This window comes from Gymnoscopelus microlampas, assembly GCF_963454915.1.
Source record: "Gymnoscopelus microlampas genome assembly, chromosome: 15".
In the NCBI taxonomy this organism is placed as follows: Eukaryota; Metazoa; Chordata; class Actinopteri; order Myctophiformes; family Myctophidae; genus Gymnoscopelus; species Gymnoscopelus microlampas.
In genome coordinates this window covers 34,511,547-34,528,596 of record NC_139952.1, presented here as the reverse complement: position 1 = coordinate 34,528,596, position 17,050 = coordinate 34,511,547, and the positions used below count along the sequence as shown (strand labels likewise).

The 17,050-nt window shown below is 40.5% G+C and overlaps 2 protein-coding genes across 4 annotated transcripts in view; one reads left to right on the top strand and one right to left on the bottom strand.

Moving 5' to 3' along the window:
- Positions 1 to 1,724: 1,724 nt before the first annotated feature.
- Positions 1,725 to 3,558, bottom strand: LOC311061296 (transcription and mRNA export factor ENY2-2-like). 2 transcript variants are annotated; one of them, XM_084079873.1, is made up of 5 exons: positions 3,530 to 3,558; positions 3,343 to 3,415; positions 2,577 to 2,647; positions 2,365 to 2,439; positions 1,725 to 2,000 (listed from the first exon to the last, which is right to left on the bottom strand). In XM_084079873.1, the coding sequence occupies exons 2-5, from the start codon at positions 3,408 to 3,410 to the stop codon at positions 1,924 to 1,926; spliced, it is 291 nt and encodes a 96-aa protein (XP_083935999.1). In that variant the 5' UTR covers positions 3,411 to 3,415; positions 3,530 to 3,558; the 3' UTR covers positions 1,725 to 1,923. The 2 variants fall into 2 exon arrangements, with proteins under 2 accessions (XP_083935999.1, XP_083935998.1); XM_084079872.1 differs by lacking the exon at positions 3,530 to 3,558 and having other exon boundaries at positions 3,343 to 3,521.
- Positions 3,559 to 4,363: 805 nt separating this feature from the next.
- The window catches only part of nudcd1 (NudC domain containing 1), a 41,750-nt gene continuing 29,063 nt past the window's right edge, over positions 4,364 to 17,050 (top strand). For both annotated transcript variants that reach the window (XR_014602379.1, XM_084079868.1), the window contains exons 1-5: positions 4,364 to 4,565; positions 6,464 to 6,618; positions 10,501 to 10,686; positions 14,549 to 14,732; positions 15,922 to 16,110. Coding sequence is in view for 1 of the 2 variants with exons in the window: in XM_084079868.1 (XP_083935994.1) it covers positions 4,454 to 4,565; positions 6,464 to 6,618; positions 10,501 to 10,686; positions 14,549 to 14,732; positions 15,922 to 16,110 (826 nt within the window). In the remaining variant the exon portion in view is untranslated. The remainder of the gene's footprint in view (positions 4,566 to 6,463; positions 6,619 to 10,500; positions 10,687 to 14,548; positions 14,733 to 15,921; positions 16,111 to 17,050) is intronic.

Below are 17,050 nucleotides of genomic sequence, written 5' to 3'. Positions count from 1 at the left end.
TGGGCTATGGACTATGGATTATATATGGATATAATGTGTAGGCCTATTGTTTTGTCATCCTCAAAAATTGGAAAGCACTTTGGGTCACCTGCTGCTGTTGTTTTGACCCTATTTTGAACTACAATGAGGTATTTATTGTAGTTCATTATATACTGTAGATTAGATAGTATTTTATTCAGACAGATGGATGTATACCTGCTATCCTAGTTATCATCTTTTGTAGCACTATTGTCTTGGCACTATATTTATGCAATCCACTAACATAGAGTGATTTGACATTGTACAGTAGCATAGAAGAGAAAAGTACAGGGTTTGAACTATGAGAGAAATACTATGAGCAAGCTATACGTTTGCTTGAAATTACAACAAATTACACAATGATCAGGGATGCTGTGAGAACATTATACCCAAAGAAACTGCCACACCTTGTTATGCAATGTCCATATACTGTAAGAGCAGCTGCACTATGAATTGGGGAATGTCTGTTATCCTATTAACTTTTTATTCAATGTTACTCAAACCAATCTGAAGAATGACCGACAGATGCTTCCTGTGTCTGAAGTTCACTTTTTTTGTTTTGTTTGAAAAAACAAGTTAGTCATTCTTCACCCACAAGTATTTTTACCTTTCTTCTGATTTTCCCCCTCAGCAAGTGATGATGAACATTGGTAGAGCATTACATCATGGCCATGAAACACACTAATGCCAAACACAAACATATCAGACACATTAATGGACATGATGATCACATGCTGTCATGAGACCATAGACTTTCTTCCTCCATAGAACCTTCAAGTCTCCTAATGTGTATATTTGTCTCCTTCCTCTCTCTGCATTTGTCATCAGTATTAGGACATGTTTTTTTCCCCATTTTATGGATTCAGAGTATAATAAACTTTTTCTGGTTTTAATTGGACTGGTCTTGTGACCCTGTACCTTCCTGTTTGTATTTTTGTGCATATGATCATGTACATTAGTGTATTTGACACACCTCTCGACACATACAATTGAGAAACCGCTTTGGTAGGCACTCTAAAATACTCTATTGCTAATGTCAATTGCCAGTTTGGAGTATCATATGGAGTATATATTCTTGTTAATTTTAAAATGAAATGCGAATGACAACTCTTGAATAAAAATGTAAACATTATCTGTCTAAACATGTCCTGTACTGACTTTCATGTATTGTGTTTATTCACCACTGTACGACTACCTACAACTATTGTCGCTCTGAGATTGTTTTACATGTATGAGTAGGTGTTCACTATTGCTATTTAGAATTGGGGAAATGGTTACACACTATCACCAATTATTGATTGGTATGAGCCCAGGTGAGTTTTGTTTGCCTTAGTAGTTACAACCAATCAGATTCAAGTTGACTCTTTATATGTGTACACGCCCATTTCCTGATGAAGATCCCATTGGATCAAAAATGAAACTAAGTTGTACAGACTTTTTCATTTTTACAGTCGCAAATTCTTTTGTCCAGCACCTGGACTTACAGTATATCATGGCTAGATAGATACATACTCTGAATAAGACATTTCAGTCGAAACGTCAATAAAGCTTTTTGACGTCTTTTAATTGTGATTGACCTGTGTTTTTGTTGGTCCTGCACCTACCCGTCAGTGAATGTGTCAGTTCTATTTGTCTTTTATAGGCAGCGACAGAACCCAAGATTCTACTCAGGTTCAACATCACTAATTAGAAAAACAGGACAGGAATTGCAATGAACAAAATAGCCACAGCTTCATTTATTTCCAAAACTGTTGCATAACAATAAATGAACTCAATATCAAAACACATGATAAAATATAAACATAATACTCGGTGCTTCCCATAAGAACAAAAAACTGTACTTGAACTTTAATTGTTGACCTACAGTGAGTAAAAAAAAATTATGCTTGAAGTGGAATGTTTCATTCACAAAGTCGCATGTTGAGCTAGAAACGCTCTGATTCTCTGTAGGAGTTCTTTCTTCACGCTGTCAGGAACAAGTGCTGCAAGAAATGTAGGGGGCAGAAAGAAACGAAACGGATTAACACTGGTGGCACACCCTGGTGTAGCAGTATGTATAATCTCACAAACAAAAATAAACAAATACATCATGCAATGCATTGTATGATGTATTTGTTTATAATAAGCTGGTAGCAGTTCTTGACGGCTAGCAACACTGTTGTGTGATGTAGATGTTGAATCCTTCCTACATATTTTTTGTTCACGTAACAATGTTTCAATCCATCTCTGATCTTTGTCGGGTTAAAAAGTCACTTTTAAACCTGATGAAGATCTGAGAGGTATCCACACATTGCACATTTGTAGTTTTTTCTCCAACCAGTACCACTATCATGTATTGTACCATACCTCTGCCTTTTGGTGTCACTTCTGTGACCAGGTCCTCTACTGTGACATGTTCCAGGCCCTTTTCTCTAATCACATCTGGACACAAAAATTAAGAGAACCATCAGATAGATACACAATAGTGAGACAACCAGTTTCAGTTGAAATCAGTTCAGGGGCAAACCGTCTCTTTCATCAACATGCACCAAATGTTTGAGTTGCGCTGTGCAACAAACCTTTGCAGTGTGCCTTCAGCTGATCCTTCCACCCACATTCCACCAGCTTTGCCCTGAGCAATTCTTTCAACCTGGGGGGGGAAACAATTTATTGTATGTGTCAGTGTTGCCATGTCAGCTTATTATAAGCTACTTTGGGCTTCTTTTTCTGCAAAGTTGCTGGTAAAGATCGGTAGTTGCGGGTTTTTTTGGGGCTTGTTTCCAAGTGTACTTGATTATTTAGGCTTGCTTCCAAATGTTTTAATTATCATTTTAAGTTAACCAGTGGTTCTCAAATATTTATGAAAATGTTTTGTGCCCAGGGAGCATTTGTGTTTTTAGAATGTTTCAACAAAAAATAAATATTCCACATTTTATTGCAAGAGTTTTTGAAGACCTACAATAATAATAATAATAATAATAATAATAAATGTTATTTATAACGCACTTTACATTCTCACGAATCTCAGAGTGCTACAGATTAAAAGCAGAGCATAAAAGCAGCATAGGCAACAAAACAATTTTAAAAGACCCAACCAGGCTAAACTAAGAGGGCCAACATTTAGAATTTAAAACTCATACGAAAAACCTACAAGCTTGTGAGCTTGTAGATCGGCTATTTTCAAATAGCCGATGCATATAGGTTTAGTGCTCATGTGGTCTAACTAAGTTGCTCCTTTTGGGTTTGTTTCCTAGACCTGGTTGCTTATTTCTCTCACAAAATATGGCAACACTGATCTCACTATAATTATACATGAAGACATACAACAAGACAGGATTTACTTACCGCTCCCGTTCTCCCATTTCTATCAACTTCTGGTTTATTGCAGCCCTCATTTGTGAATCTTTGCTCATGTTCGCTGAAATGAAATATACAGAAGACCGATAGTGATTCATACACACATGTAATGATGTATTTGAAGCAATGGAGTGAGAGTTAAAGACAAAGGTTTTATGCACAAGCTAAATGTTACCTTCAATCAGAGATGTTTGTGGGGGAACAGTCCCATCACATAATTGTACCGCCGCTACACAGCTATACAAGCTTGAACGTTCCGGTTGCATGGTACCTAGCCCCCCGATACATGACTGTCATACCATGACAGTCATGGATGCACTTCAACCTGGTGTTTTCACTTTCTCTCTTTTTGACCCGTACATCTACATAAACGTTCAAATTTCAAATATAAAGTGCTTAACCCATGGCCACTGATGTTATGATTATGTACGGGTCCCCAAGAATACCCGTATATTCCGTATTGTTCAATAAAAAACATTTTAATCTGATCAGTGGCCATTTTCTCCATATTTTCTCCTTATGCTTTCAACTACGTGACCCTATCGGTTGGGAGGTGTGTTGCACTTTGATACATTAAAACAATGAGAAACTGACCGCCGATCGGATTAAAATGCTTTTTATTGAACAATATGTAAGATACGGATACTTTTGAGGACCCATACATAATTACAACATCCGTAGACATAAGGTAAGCACTTTATATTTGAAAATTGCATGTTTATGTAGATGCACCGGCCAAAAAGAGAGAAAGTGCAGACACCAGGTTGAAGTTCATCCATGACGGTCGTGACAGACTACCGTCGTGTGGTCCGTTGCTGCAGTACCATTATGTTAAGAAAGTCTGCTATGAACGTTGGACTCGCAAAATGAGTTCCAATAATAAAAAAATGGACATAGGAATAGTTGTTAGAAAGACTTAAATACCGTACTAAGCTAATTTCCCCAATCGACTAAATAGTTCATGTGTCCGTCCTAAAAATAGTACCGTGAGCTACAAACAGGAAGCACATGTACCATCCACATCACCAGCTTATATCTCTGCACATATTTTTTCATTTTAATTTAATTTCACAAGTAAGTCATCAATATTTGCGACGCCATGACCGCAAATTATTCTTTAAAGGTCAACAGGGACCTTTTGGATCCTAACTTTGAAAGTTACAGATTGTCGCTGGACTCAATTCCCACATACAACGTTCAACTGGATGCTGGTAAGAATCTACAGTAGCTGCAGATACGTAGCAGTAGCTATACTGATGTTATCTTATTACTATGGTAACAGGGAGAACTGGTCACATGCTAGCCTAGAACATTGTTTTGGGGGAGAATTGGACAGATTGGGCACTATTTCTTGGAGAGAATTGTTAGCCCCATTTACAACCCATGTCTATCACTCATGATGAACGTGTTAGCATTCAGTGTAAAACAATGATATTTACAGCAGATGCATTTCGCCCCATTATGGTTCCTTATTAGCCATGGTTCACATGGTATGACAGTCATGTTTCAGGGCTAGTTCCTTATGTAACTGTACAAATAACTGTGTGGTGAGACAAAGTCCCTTGATCTAGCTGAGCATTTCCCACAAAGTGTCCTTAAATACTGTCCCTAAATGTAATTTAGTAGGAGAAAATACAGACTGCACAATTTAGCAAGGACTGTCTTGATAGATACAGTGCTTACTAAATAATTAATAAAATAATGAAAGTTAATGCTTAAACACAAAGATACATAATGATTAACATGGGGCCCACTTTGTAAAAGTGCCTAATTTCCCAGGGCCCACTTTGCAAAATATGTGCCCAGTTCTCCAGTGCAGTGTTCACTTTAAAAGTGCCCGGTTCTCCAGTGCAGTGCTCACTTTAAAAGTGCCCAGTTCTCCAGTGCTGTGCTCACTTTGAAAGTGCCCATACAGTTCTCCCCTGAGCCCACTTAACAAGAGTGCAGAATTCTCCTGTATTCACTACTATAGTATATCTGCTACTTTACCAACAGTTACCAATCTTTAGTTTTTACATAGCTGCTTGGAAGTGGAGGCAGTTCAGTAACGTAGGGAAAGGAAAGCATGCATCACTTAAGAACATAGTTGGAGTATGAGTCAGTGGATTATGAGTCAGTGGGGAAGGTACACACACAGGTGAGTTTAGCCAATAACTAAACTCACCTGGATTTACCTCAACAGGATTTGCAGCACACACGCAGGCACATCTTTTCCTGGCTCTGCTAAAGTGCCGTGAAGCATTTTTGCATTATCTTATTCCCCCATCATTTTAATCTTGGACAGGAGAGAGAATGACCACTTTCCTTTGCAATTACTGATGGGCAGAATCAGAAATAGCTGCAGCAAGACATCAATATTTGGAAACACAAATTGCAGCTTGTGGGTGCTTGTATGAAAATAACCCACTTCTTTACACCTGCAACCCTGTGATATTACAATAAAGTTGAAATTGTAGGCCACGGTGTTGATGGCAACATTGAATGTCTCTATCTAAACCTTGTGTCTTCCATCAAGCTCAATATCCACTCTTGTCTGCAAAATTCTTGTGAATGTTAATGTTTAGGTTATTCCTTCAGTTTTTCCAGCAGTAGATTCTGGAGGTCTGTTATTGCCTTCACTTCTTAGAGCATAGTTTATTGAAGAGAACGCGTTTCGGTCGAACTGACCTTTGTCAGGTATCCCTCCCTACCTGAAGAAGGTCAGTTTGCCCGAAACAGTTTGTTCTCTTCAATAAACTCGCTGTAAGGGAAGACAGAGTGCCAGATTCTTTCCTCTTCCTACTTTATGCGTTGGCTGTTCACTTCTATGCACCTGTCCTCCTAAGTAGGTGTGCAAAAGGACTTCCTTTACAGAGGTTTGTTATTGACATGAATGAATAAGCCCTTTGACTATGCAACAAGAAATGCAAAGTTAATAACAGCGACAGCGGGCTTAGGACCCCCCGAGCTCTTGGGTCTCCCTTGGCCTGGTAGGCCTGTTCAGTAATCCAACCTTGCATCAGAAGAGCAAGGATTATCACTCTCTTTGTTTGGTGTTTGACTTGTGCAGGAAAGGAAATTAATCAAATTTTTGCACCACATCATCATTTATTTTTCATCTTTGTTTTAGCTGTGGAAGAGATTAAACTGAAGGATAGCCAGTACACGTTGGATCATGTGCGTGCTTTTGGCATGTACAATTACCTGCACCTAGATCCCTGGTATGAAGACAGTGTCTTCTTTGTGGACTGCAAAGGACGAGTTCTGAATCTCACTGTAAATCTGGTAAGTTTAATCTAAAAGCTTGCTGATCCGCTTGGTGACTTGCAGGTGTCTTGTACTGTGTGTCCATATGTACTAGGCCACTAGTTATATATTATACTAGAGTTTCGGGGGGCTACGCCCCCCTCAACACCAGCCGCGCACGGGGCTTTGCGTTTGTTGGTCCCTCCGTGTCCCTGTGTCTGTATCCGTGTAGCTGCAGCACAGAGTGGGCAGTATAGATGGGGATTATGGCTGTTAGAGGCATGTACGCGCACGGGGCCCGCGTGGGCGTGTGTATATGGGGGTAGACAAATTGTCTAAGTAACATTTGCAAAAAGGGAAAAAAAAAAAAAAAATTGTAAGAAAGTGTAATGTAAAAGTTACAAAATGATGAAAAATAAGTAGAAGAAATTATATTTTGTATGTTTCGCGGACCACCAGGGGGTCCGCGGACCCCCTGGTGGTCCGCGCGGAAATCGTGGGATGAAAATGTCCAAAAGGAAAAGAAAAAAAAAAAAAAAAAAAAATATGAAGGTGGTTGCTTGTTTTTCTGAAAGCTGGCGAATGGCAGCCCTTTCTGCAAGATGGCGGCCGCCTGGTGTTGTTATGAGTACGTGTATTTGGGGGGGGGGGGGAATTACTACATGACCATAATGCAGCCTAACATGCGTTGCACGGGGCGGTCCTGCCATTACGTTAGTGACTGTAGTTGCTGTGGAGCTACATAGTTCTCCAGAAGACACACACAAACATACACCATCTACAATGGACGAACTGAGCAGCAATATAGACATTCACCACACGAACGTGCATTGTTGACAAAGTGATTGCACAGCCGCTGCAGGCATGACAACCAGGTTAGCGTTAGCGATATGGCAGCTATCACAGCGCCCTGTCCGTCGTGCTGCAACTGCCAGTGATGGCTACAGCAGTAACAGCAAGCTGTCTGCGATGCCATTGTCTGGAGACTGCTCTTAGCGTGACACGACCAATGAGAGTGAGCGCTGTAGTTGTTGCTAAGATACGGTGGCGTCTCTGCCCCATAGCTTGTAGATCTCTCACACATGATTGGCGTAGGCTGCGTTGCCAGGTCTGACTTTGTGTCTAAGCAATGGTCGGCTTATTTTTGCGCGCCTTTGGGCTCGTTTGCATTGTGCGCACGGCAGCGCTTGTTTAGCGTACGTCAGCGCGACGTGGCAACGGACGTGGCAACGTGAAAGGTGATTGGCTGGTGAAAAGAAACACCCGACGTTACACCAGAAATGGTGCCTGGAGAAAATGGTGACCAAAAAAAAAGTTTGGAAAAAAAGGAAAAAAAACCCGCAGCGGCTGCCTGCTGTTGTGGTGATGAGGTCGTGCGCACGGTAAACGGTACGAAGCTGCCTCCCCTTCCGTTTTGTCCGACATTTGGTGAGTAGAATTAATTATGTTGCGCGGTGGAAAAGGTGTAGTGAACAGTGAGATGTCCCCTACGCGAGGCGTAAATTCAGTGCGGCCGCCGTGGCGAGTCAGTAGGCGACATGTGGTCTGGCGGTGCGTTGTTTATCCGATAACAGAGCTGTGGGGTGTCACCACCGAGGGTGCGGAAGTTGCTCGCCATTTATATAGTTAGATTGTTAGGATAGTTAGTCGATATGTCCCTGCACCTAAGTTACCAAGATAAATTCCTGTTTATCTAGTTGGTGAACAAAGTTATTCTTACAGTATTTTGATGCTGTTGTTTTAGTCAGTTCATTGCTATGCCTTATGCAACAGGACAAGTATGGACAATTGAAGTGGCAATTGATTGATCCAAAGTCCTGCAATAGAACAGGCTAAAAAAAGGATGAGAAATAGTTAACATATCGGTTCTCTATCTACACTTTTTATTTCTTAAAGTCCTTTTATTTCACATAGACATCTTTGAAGATTCCAGCATACTATAACTCACAACCCCTGTAATGCTGTGTTCTACTCAATAGCCCACTTTTTAGCATTAGAAGGAAAAATAAATAAATATGTTTGTGTGTGTATTTTTTATTGCACTCATTTGTCTTTAGAGTTTTTAATAATGCCTAGTGATGACATCCCTCTGTGCAAATAATTACATCATTTTGTGCTCAGGGCATTTATTGTGTGTAGTGTTAAATACAAATAAGTGAAAATGATACAAAATTAAGCTATTAGCATTGTCTAAAACCTCACTGATTGGTGATTTTGGGCATCATTTCATTTTTCAAATGACTAAGTTGCTCTGTATATTTGTTAGTCTAAATAACTGTCTCTTTAAAAGTTAAAAACAAAGCCTTCCAAATATAATCTATAATAAACTACAGTTCATCATGTCAGTCAATTCTGTGTTGGAGAAACAGTTATACTGAGGGCTGGGATGAAGTACATTTCACATGTATGTATTATGAAATATACACTGGGTGAAATGTCTCTTTTCATACACATAGCCCACCAGTAGGTGGTAGCAGATACCTCAATAATAGCAAGCTGGGCATTATTTCTTCCTGTACATTGCACCTTTTTCTGCTCAGGGTGTAGAGGGAGAATGAGACAAATGGAGACTAATGAAGACACAATGTTAATGAGCGGCTCAGTGAGAAAAGGAAGAACAGAGAAACACAGTCCTTAGTATAATTGCATTAGCAGTGAATTTACTCTTGGGTTCATTTGAATTCTAATATTTGTTTGTATCTGAAAATCTGATAAGAAACTTGTACCAGCGTCCTACACTGACACACAAGGAGCAAAACCAGGTCAATGAACATCTTAGGGGAGACTGCCTTTTATGTCTAAGATACACAGACAGCATGCCATTGGCCATAATTAAGGATAATGGCTAATGGCTTTTTCATTTTCTGTCAGAGCCAGCCTGAATGATAGTCATTGCAGACAGTATTATTGGCTTTCACTGGCATCATTATGAAGTCTTTATGGAAACGTGTTGTTAAAAGTCTAATTACAATGATCCAGTGATAATTATCCTCGCTGGCAATTCTTTGTGTACGTGTGGAGGGAAGTGGTGGTTGGTTATTGTATACAGGACAATTCATACTCGGCCTAGGACATTAGCAGCACTGACACTTGCGAAAATGATCTGAAAGGTGCATAATACATTGTGCACTCAATGCACAGTATCATGCACCATGGCAACGAAAGAGCAGCTGCTTGCTCCGTCCTTTTGAATCCGTGTTACTTGGTGTGACGAGTAATTGATGCTCATGTAACCATGTCTCTATTCTACAAGCAAGGAACTGACAGTACAGCTGTGTGATCACGTGTGTTCTCATGGCGAGAGAGAGTGGGCAGGGAAGGTCCCTACAGTACCTCTGTTTTTTCCCCTTTGGATCAACACATATTTTTTCTCTTATTGATTAACTGATCTTCTGGCCATTTGCAGTTGAGTGAAATGAATGCTGTGTTTACATGACGTTGCTATGTCAAGTTGTGGACGTCAGAGTCGATGCTGGAGGCTGTTCTTAAGGGATTACTGTGGTCAGTTCGATACAAAAAGCATTAACCTTTTCACTTTGTTTGTACTTCAAACACTACAGTCATTAAGCGCCACCATTTGATTGTTTTTAAGACATGTCTGGTGTATGAGACAGAATATAATTGGCCATGGTCATCCGGATGCCCACATGATGACACCTGGGTTGAGTATTATTGTCTGATACGGGACTATCGCTCATCTTTTACAATCACATATTAAAGGGATTTATGACCTATTTTAATTTATTGATTCCTACAATGTCAATCTATATTGTAGAGCAGTATTGACAAAATGCACCCTCTACTGTTTCCATGCTTCTTCAAGTACTCAGCACAGCAGCTTAGCAGTTAGCCTCTTTGCAGCTGTGCATTGCTCCTCTGTGTCTTGTCTGCTTCCTGATTCATGTTGTTTTTTCAATCCAGGATACAGCTCTGGGGAAGCCCACGGAGGTCTATCAAATGACCCCTGATCCCAGCAAAAGTGAGGATCGCCTGGGGGCCTCTCTCAGCCTCACCTCGGCCACCTGGGCAGCCCTCTCCGACGGCACCGGCAGACTCTACCTCCTCCGCACCAGCAAGAGGGGAGAGAGTTCCCACTTAAAGTGGGAGGTAAGACGAAGTGGTTATTGAATAGTGTTTAAGAAAGAACCCCCAGGTGTCCGGATTGCGCAGGAGTAAAGTTCCTGCTCACCCCGTTGGACAGGGTTTCAATTCCTCCTTGGTGCCTCCGGCTTGACCAGCCACTCTAATGAACACAATTGGCCGTGATCAGGGTGGGAAGCCGGCAGTGGAGGACGCTAATATTGTATTCATAGGAGGCGAGACGTAAGGGAGCGCTTGTTTTGGACAGCCCTGACGGAGGTGCGCCGTCTGAAGCGGTGTTGAGCCACGAGAGGCACCGCCGAGCGAGCTTAGGTGAGCGAGTCACCGTGCCGCATGTTGCGAAGCCCGAGTCAGCCGTCTCAGCGCTGTTCGAGCTATGTCCCGATGGGGACAGAATTGTAAATCCCCCCCAATTCCTTTTTTCATTATTTTTAGAGATTCTTTGGGGGAAATGAAAACAATTATAAATGTAAAATATAGCTGCAAGCAGCGATAATACGGGGCCAGTGAATAGAGAGAGAGAGACATGGAAACGGAATAGATTGAAGAGAGAGAGAGTGACATGGAAACAATAGATTGATGAGAGAGAGAGATGGAAACATAATGGTTTGATTGGACATCTCAACCTACTGCCATTAACAGGATTCGAACTCTCAACCTTCAGACTAATAGGCTGCAACACTACCTATAGTGCTATAGCTTTGTCCAGGCTGATATTGTCTGTTGAAGATCATAAACTCTTGCCTTCTTTCATGAACCAAGCCCCTGTTTCACTAACACTAAGATCACTCGTTCACAAACCATTTACCAATGAAGAAATTGTACATCTCCTCAGAACCAAAACTAGTGAAAGTAGCCGATCTACAAGATCACAAACCATGAAAAGTTGTGAGATTGTAGATCAGCTATTTTCAGAATGAAGTATGTCATACGTTGAAAAAACATACTCTCAAATAAGCATTTCAGGTTATCTTTACCATTTGCACATGTATTCATTGATACAGTCATGTTGTTTGCAATTCAACTTAAATTAAGTCTGCATCACGTGAGGCTTGAACTGGCGACCTTGCGATTGTGAGGCATTCATTTAAGGGAGACGCCATTGGCCCAACAGACAAGTAACTGTGAAAAAGGAGATCACACAGATGATACAGTTTCACGCAAATAGCTGAAAAATCCTGGGTTTAAGTGTTTTTCAAACTGCTCAAAATTGCGGACAATCTAAGGGCGGAGCTTACTGGTCAAAGCGATAGATGTGTTCCTCATGAGTCAAGGCACAAGTGTAAGCAAGTTTCACGACTTTCGGCCAAATGAGGCATGACTTTTGCCTGTTTAAAGTTTGCATTTTCAAAAAATTGCTATAGCGCCCCCCTTTGGCCAATTGGAGTGAGATTGGTTTCAGTGATATTTGGAATGACTCTCTACATTACTGCAACGTTTCAAAAAAATGTGAGTCTTGCATGTATGTGTTAGGGGCAGATGAATAATTTTCATAAAACTGCAATAGTTAAAATCTATTTCCTCCTGGGATTTTTGAGTAATCTGCACAAAACATTTTACACATGAACTTAGGACCTTTGCCGACAAAACAAAAGCGGCGGATTTTCCATAAGTGAAAAAATGCAGAAGTTATGAGCCAATGGCTGTTTTTCATATAATTCAAAATGGTGGGCGATCTAAAGGTCAGAGGTCAAAAGTCAGACCACGAAAGTTGTCGGGCATGAAGAGACGCATGTGTGTATCGAAGTTTCATGGTTGTAGGTCAAACAGGGCATGAGTTGTACCTGTTCAAAGTTGGCACTTTCAATTGAGTGCTATAGCGCCACCCTTTGACGAATGAGTGTGAGAATTATTTATTGGTAGTTTTTCATGAGCATCTACCATATGGCCGAGTTTCGTAAAAAGCATATGCACGGTTAAGCCAGAACTGGCAAAAACAAGTATTTTTCAAACTGCTCAAAATTGCGGAAAATCTAAGGGCGGAGCTTACTGGTCAAAGCGATAGATGTGTTCCTCATGAGTCAAGGCACATGTGTAAGCAAGTTTCACGACTTTCGGCCAAACGAGGCATGACTTATGCCTGTTTAAAGTCTGCCTTTTCAAAAAATTGCTATAGCGCCCCCTTTTGGCCAATTGGAGTAAGATTGGTTTCAGTGATATTTGGAATGACCCTGTACATTTCTGCAAAGTTTCAAAGAAATGTGAGTCTGCATGTATGTTTTAGGCACAGATGAATAATTTTCATAAAACTGTAATAGTTAAAATCTATATCCTCCTGGGATTTTTGAGCAATCTGCACGAAACGTTTAACACTTGAACTTTGGACCTCTGCCTACAAAAATTTCCAACGGATTTTCCATAAGTGAAAAAATGCAGAAGTTATGAGCCAATGGCTGTTTTTCATATAATTCAAAATGGTGGGCGATCTAAAGGTCAGAGGTCAAAAGTCAGACCACGAAAGTTGTCGGGCATGAAGAGACGCATGTGTGTATCGAAGTTTCATGGTTGTAGGTCAAACAGGGCATGAGTTGTACCTGTTCAAAGTTGGCACTTTCAATTGAGTGCTATAGCGCCACCCTTTGACGAATGAGTGTGAGAATTATTTCTTGGTAGTTTTTCATGAGCATCTACCATATGGCCGAGTTTCGTAAAAAGCGTATGCACGGTTCAGCCAGAACTGCGAAAAGTGGCAGAAGAAGAGACAGAATACTGCCAATAACAATACGGTTCCAGAGCAGAGCTCTGGCCCCGTAATAATACATTTAAAGAAAATAAATGAAATCGTAGGGGTCGGCAGTGACAGGGACTATACGAACAGTCATTAACGTGACCATCTCCCCAACAATCCCCCTACCCTCTAATCCACCACCCCCCCTAGCAACAACTTGTAATTTCTTAGTTGAAGGCACCTTTTCTCCATCGCCTGACTCCTTTCTCCTGGTATCCTATTCTAATTATGTTGTCTAGTAAATGTAAATGCTTCATGCTAAACACAGGTATAAAAAATGTCAAACCTTTGGCACATACCTACTTTTGCATCATTCATTTCCTTGTCTTTCTGTATAATGTAAAAAGCGGACAAAGGGTTTAATATGATGGAAAAGGTATTTGCACTTGCATTTTCTTACAGTTAATGGATGGTTTTGCAGACTCAATTTAATAGGTTCTACCACTCTTTAAGAAAAACAAATGAGGTGTGAAAATGTTAAGACAGAAAATAATTTGGATAATTACTGATTTTCCAAACCAGTGAGGAACGGAATCTTTGTTCATGTTATCCCAGTAATATCCACAATATCTGCTTTTGCTTGCAAATTCATTTTCGTTCTGTCCATGAAACACAACGCACACAGGCCAACAGTAGAATTAATTGAAGCTAAAAGCTAAAGGACGACTTCACCCATTTTCAACCTACCTTCATCCTCCTATAATTTGACAAACCTCGGTGGTGAGACCAAAATTGTTCTGCCCAGTTCTCCTCAGTGGCTGGAGCAATTGATCTGAATTTTCACAGCCATTGACCATTACCATGTGCACCTAACAACGAAGCCCGTTTTTCGATTTCCCCAACTGTCAGCTGTTTATTTGCGTATTTATGTAAAAAGAATGTCGCCATGGTTATGGCGGGGGACAACCGCGACGGGGGTGGGAACCGCGACGGCACGTGATCCCTCGGGTTTGACATTTTCAGTGTCCATCAGCATAATGCAATGTCCCGGTAATGATATACAAGTGTGTTTAACATCAACTAAAGGCCTACACTATAAATATACAAAATGAATACAATTTCCACATCATCATCAATGGTTTTGTCACCACTGAATATTTGGCTGTATCATCATCATGTGCACATTTGTATTTCTTTTAGCCAGTGTTCAATGAAGAACTGGGGGAGCCCTTCACCATCCTCCACAGTGTGTCTCATGTGCAGGCTGGGGTCCACACCATGGAGGTCCTGATGCTCCGCATTCAGAAAGACTCGGAGGAAACCAAGGGAAGTGGCTACTCCGTATCCCTGTTATGGATCACAGTCACCAACACTGCAGGACAAGGTGAGCAGTACGGCTGGGCAATTAATCCAAAATATATCAAAATTGATATTTAGAACCAATAGCCAACTTAATCTTGCTCATGTAGCCTAATCGATTCGTTTTTTTTTTGTTTTTTTTATAGTTTTGTATTTATTTCTTAAATGTCAATGAATTGACACAACATAATTCTAGTAGATATAGTCTGACTAAACACTTCAGCTGTCTATATTATACTCTGTTGTACAATTATGGTGGCTTACAAAAATAGCGAAAATGAGCATGTAGCTATTTTCACTATTATTATTTTTTATAATCGTTCATTAATCATAATCGAGGCAAATGTTTGAAATATTCGTGATAATGATTTGAAGTCATATCGCCCAGCCCTAGTGAGCAGTGCACAGTATGAAGTAAGATTAGAAAGGTATGTAATATATAATCAAGCTTGGATTGAGATCTTAATTATTGATCCTTGTAAGTTTAGTCACAGTAAGGTTTGTAATCATAACAATTACATTCAGTGGCCAGCTAAAATGATTGCTGATTAGGTCACACTGTGAAGTTAAATAGGCATAACTGATAATTAATTGAGCTTAATTATTTTGTCCCACATGAGATTAGCATGGAAGTGAACAAAATTTGGCTCCTGACATTTGGTGACTGACTGAAAGAGCCTGATTATAAGAAAGACAATGGCAGAACAGGATGAAAAGAATACACAACCTTTTGAGAGTCTTCCTCATTGTGAAGGGTTCATAGATGGAGCCTTTTGATATTTGCTACAGTAGCTGCAGCCTCATCTTTTTTTGCTATTAGCTTTGTGTGTTGGAGAAAGACTCAGCCCCCATATTATTTGTGCCAATTAGCCATACTGCGTTTTCACTACTTATCCTGTTTTTCCAGCCAGCACTTCTGCTTTTTCAGTAAACAGAATTTAAATATCGTTATTGATCACATTCTTTGCCAGAGTTGATATTATTTATAAAGTGTATATAATAAAGTTATTATATAAGATAAGTACATTAGGATATGACTCAATACAAGATAACATACCATATTCTCAATATACAATCTGTTATTAATGATTAAACATAAACAGCCAAATGATACAGGTGCAGTATAGCATTTTAGAAATGAAACCGCTGCTGTGAATTTATTTCAGGGTAAATGTTTACCTTTATCATTCCTACACTTGGGTGTCCAATTTCAGGTCAGGAGAAGAACTACAAGGTGATGAAGAGGAGGGTGTTGATGGGGAAGTCGGTACCTCATTACGCAGCGGTAGAGCCTCAGGGGAAGGGGCTGATGTTGGCCTCAGAGAAACCTTTTGTCTTCACGCATGTGGACGGGCTGCCCATTGAGCAGCCTCCTGCAGAACCCATGGAGATGGACACAACAGGTGGGTCACCGGTTCAAGTCCCACGTCTATATAGACCAGGGTTATTCAAAATGAGCCATGTGTGGGTCATTGACACCAGCCAGCTGCTAGTAAATCATTTTGACGTGTAACCAACCACCTTTTGAAGGTTGTTCACAATAGAGTACAGAAGTCCTGACGTCACTGGCTCATCCCCTGGGTCACGGAAGTCATTTCTCTTTGGAAAATAACATTGGGTCATCTTAGAATCGTCTCATATAAGAATTGTGGTCCAAGAATAAACAAATTGCCCAGGCGATCTTGTCAGGGAGGTGGCTCTGTATCGTTTACGATTGTCAGTCACTCATATTTGATACAGTCTGTTTCTGGTGAAAATAGGTAATTCAGTAAGATAACTCACGAAATAGATTGAACCAATATTATAGACCGAATGTATTGAACCAATATTATAGAATGAGAATACAAGTGTGGATGTAATATTTTATCTTGGCGTTCAGGCTCTGCTACATTTTTCTCCCTGCTCAGCACAATTAAGACAAACATATCATTAGCCTTTAAGAGCAGGGAGATAGATATATAATAACAACCCCCCATGGGGAACAGACCAATAGCAGAGCCCACTGGTGGTGGTGGGATCAAACGCCGCATGACAACACCCATGACACACAAAGCGGACGGAACACAGATGTAAGTGAGCTTAAATAACCCGCCCGATTGGACAGCTGACTGCTACGTCAGTGTATGACGTACTGTATGGGTCTGCATGACGCTGTAACCAGCCACATAGAATGAGCATGCATGTAACCTCTCGAGTGTATGCTGCCTGAACTAACTCACAGGCTTCGTATAATTTAATTCGGTGGCGGTAACGTTAGCGTTTTCTCGCCATCAGTTGATGCTTCATATCCACATGAGTCAAACCGCCACGCTCATTTGTTTGTTTTTGGAACACAGTTCTTAT

Bases quoted from the DNA above. Each gene is read 5' to 3' on its own strand.
- LOC311061296 (XM_084079872.1), bottom strand. From the start codon at position 3,452: ATGAATCACTATCGGTCTTCTGTATATTTCATTTCAGCGAACATGAGC. The intron at 2,440-2,576 runs GTTTGTTGCACA...TTTTGTGTCCAG, and splicing joins GCTGAAGGCACACTGCAAAG to ATGTGATTAGAGAAAAGGGC. The intron at 2,001-2,364 runs GTATGGTACAAT...CATTTCTTGCAG, and splicing joins AGTGACACCAAAAGGCAGAG to CACTTGTTCCTGACAGCGTG.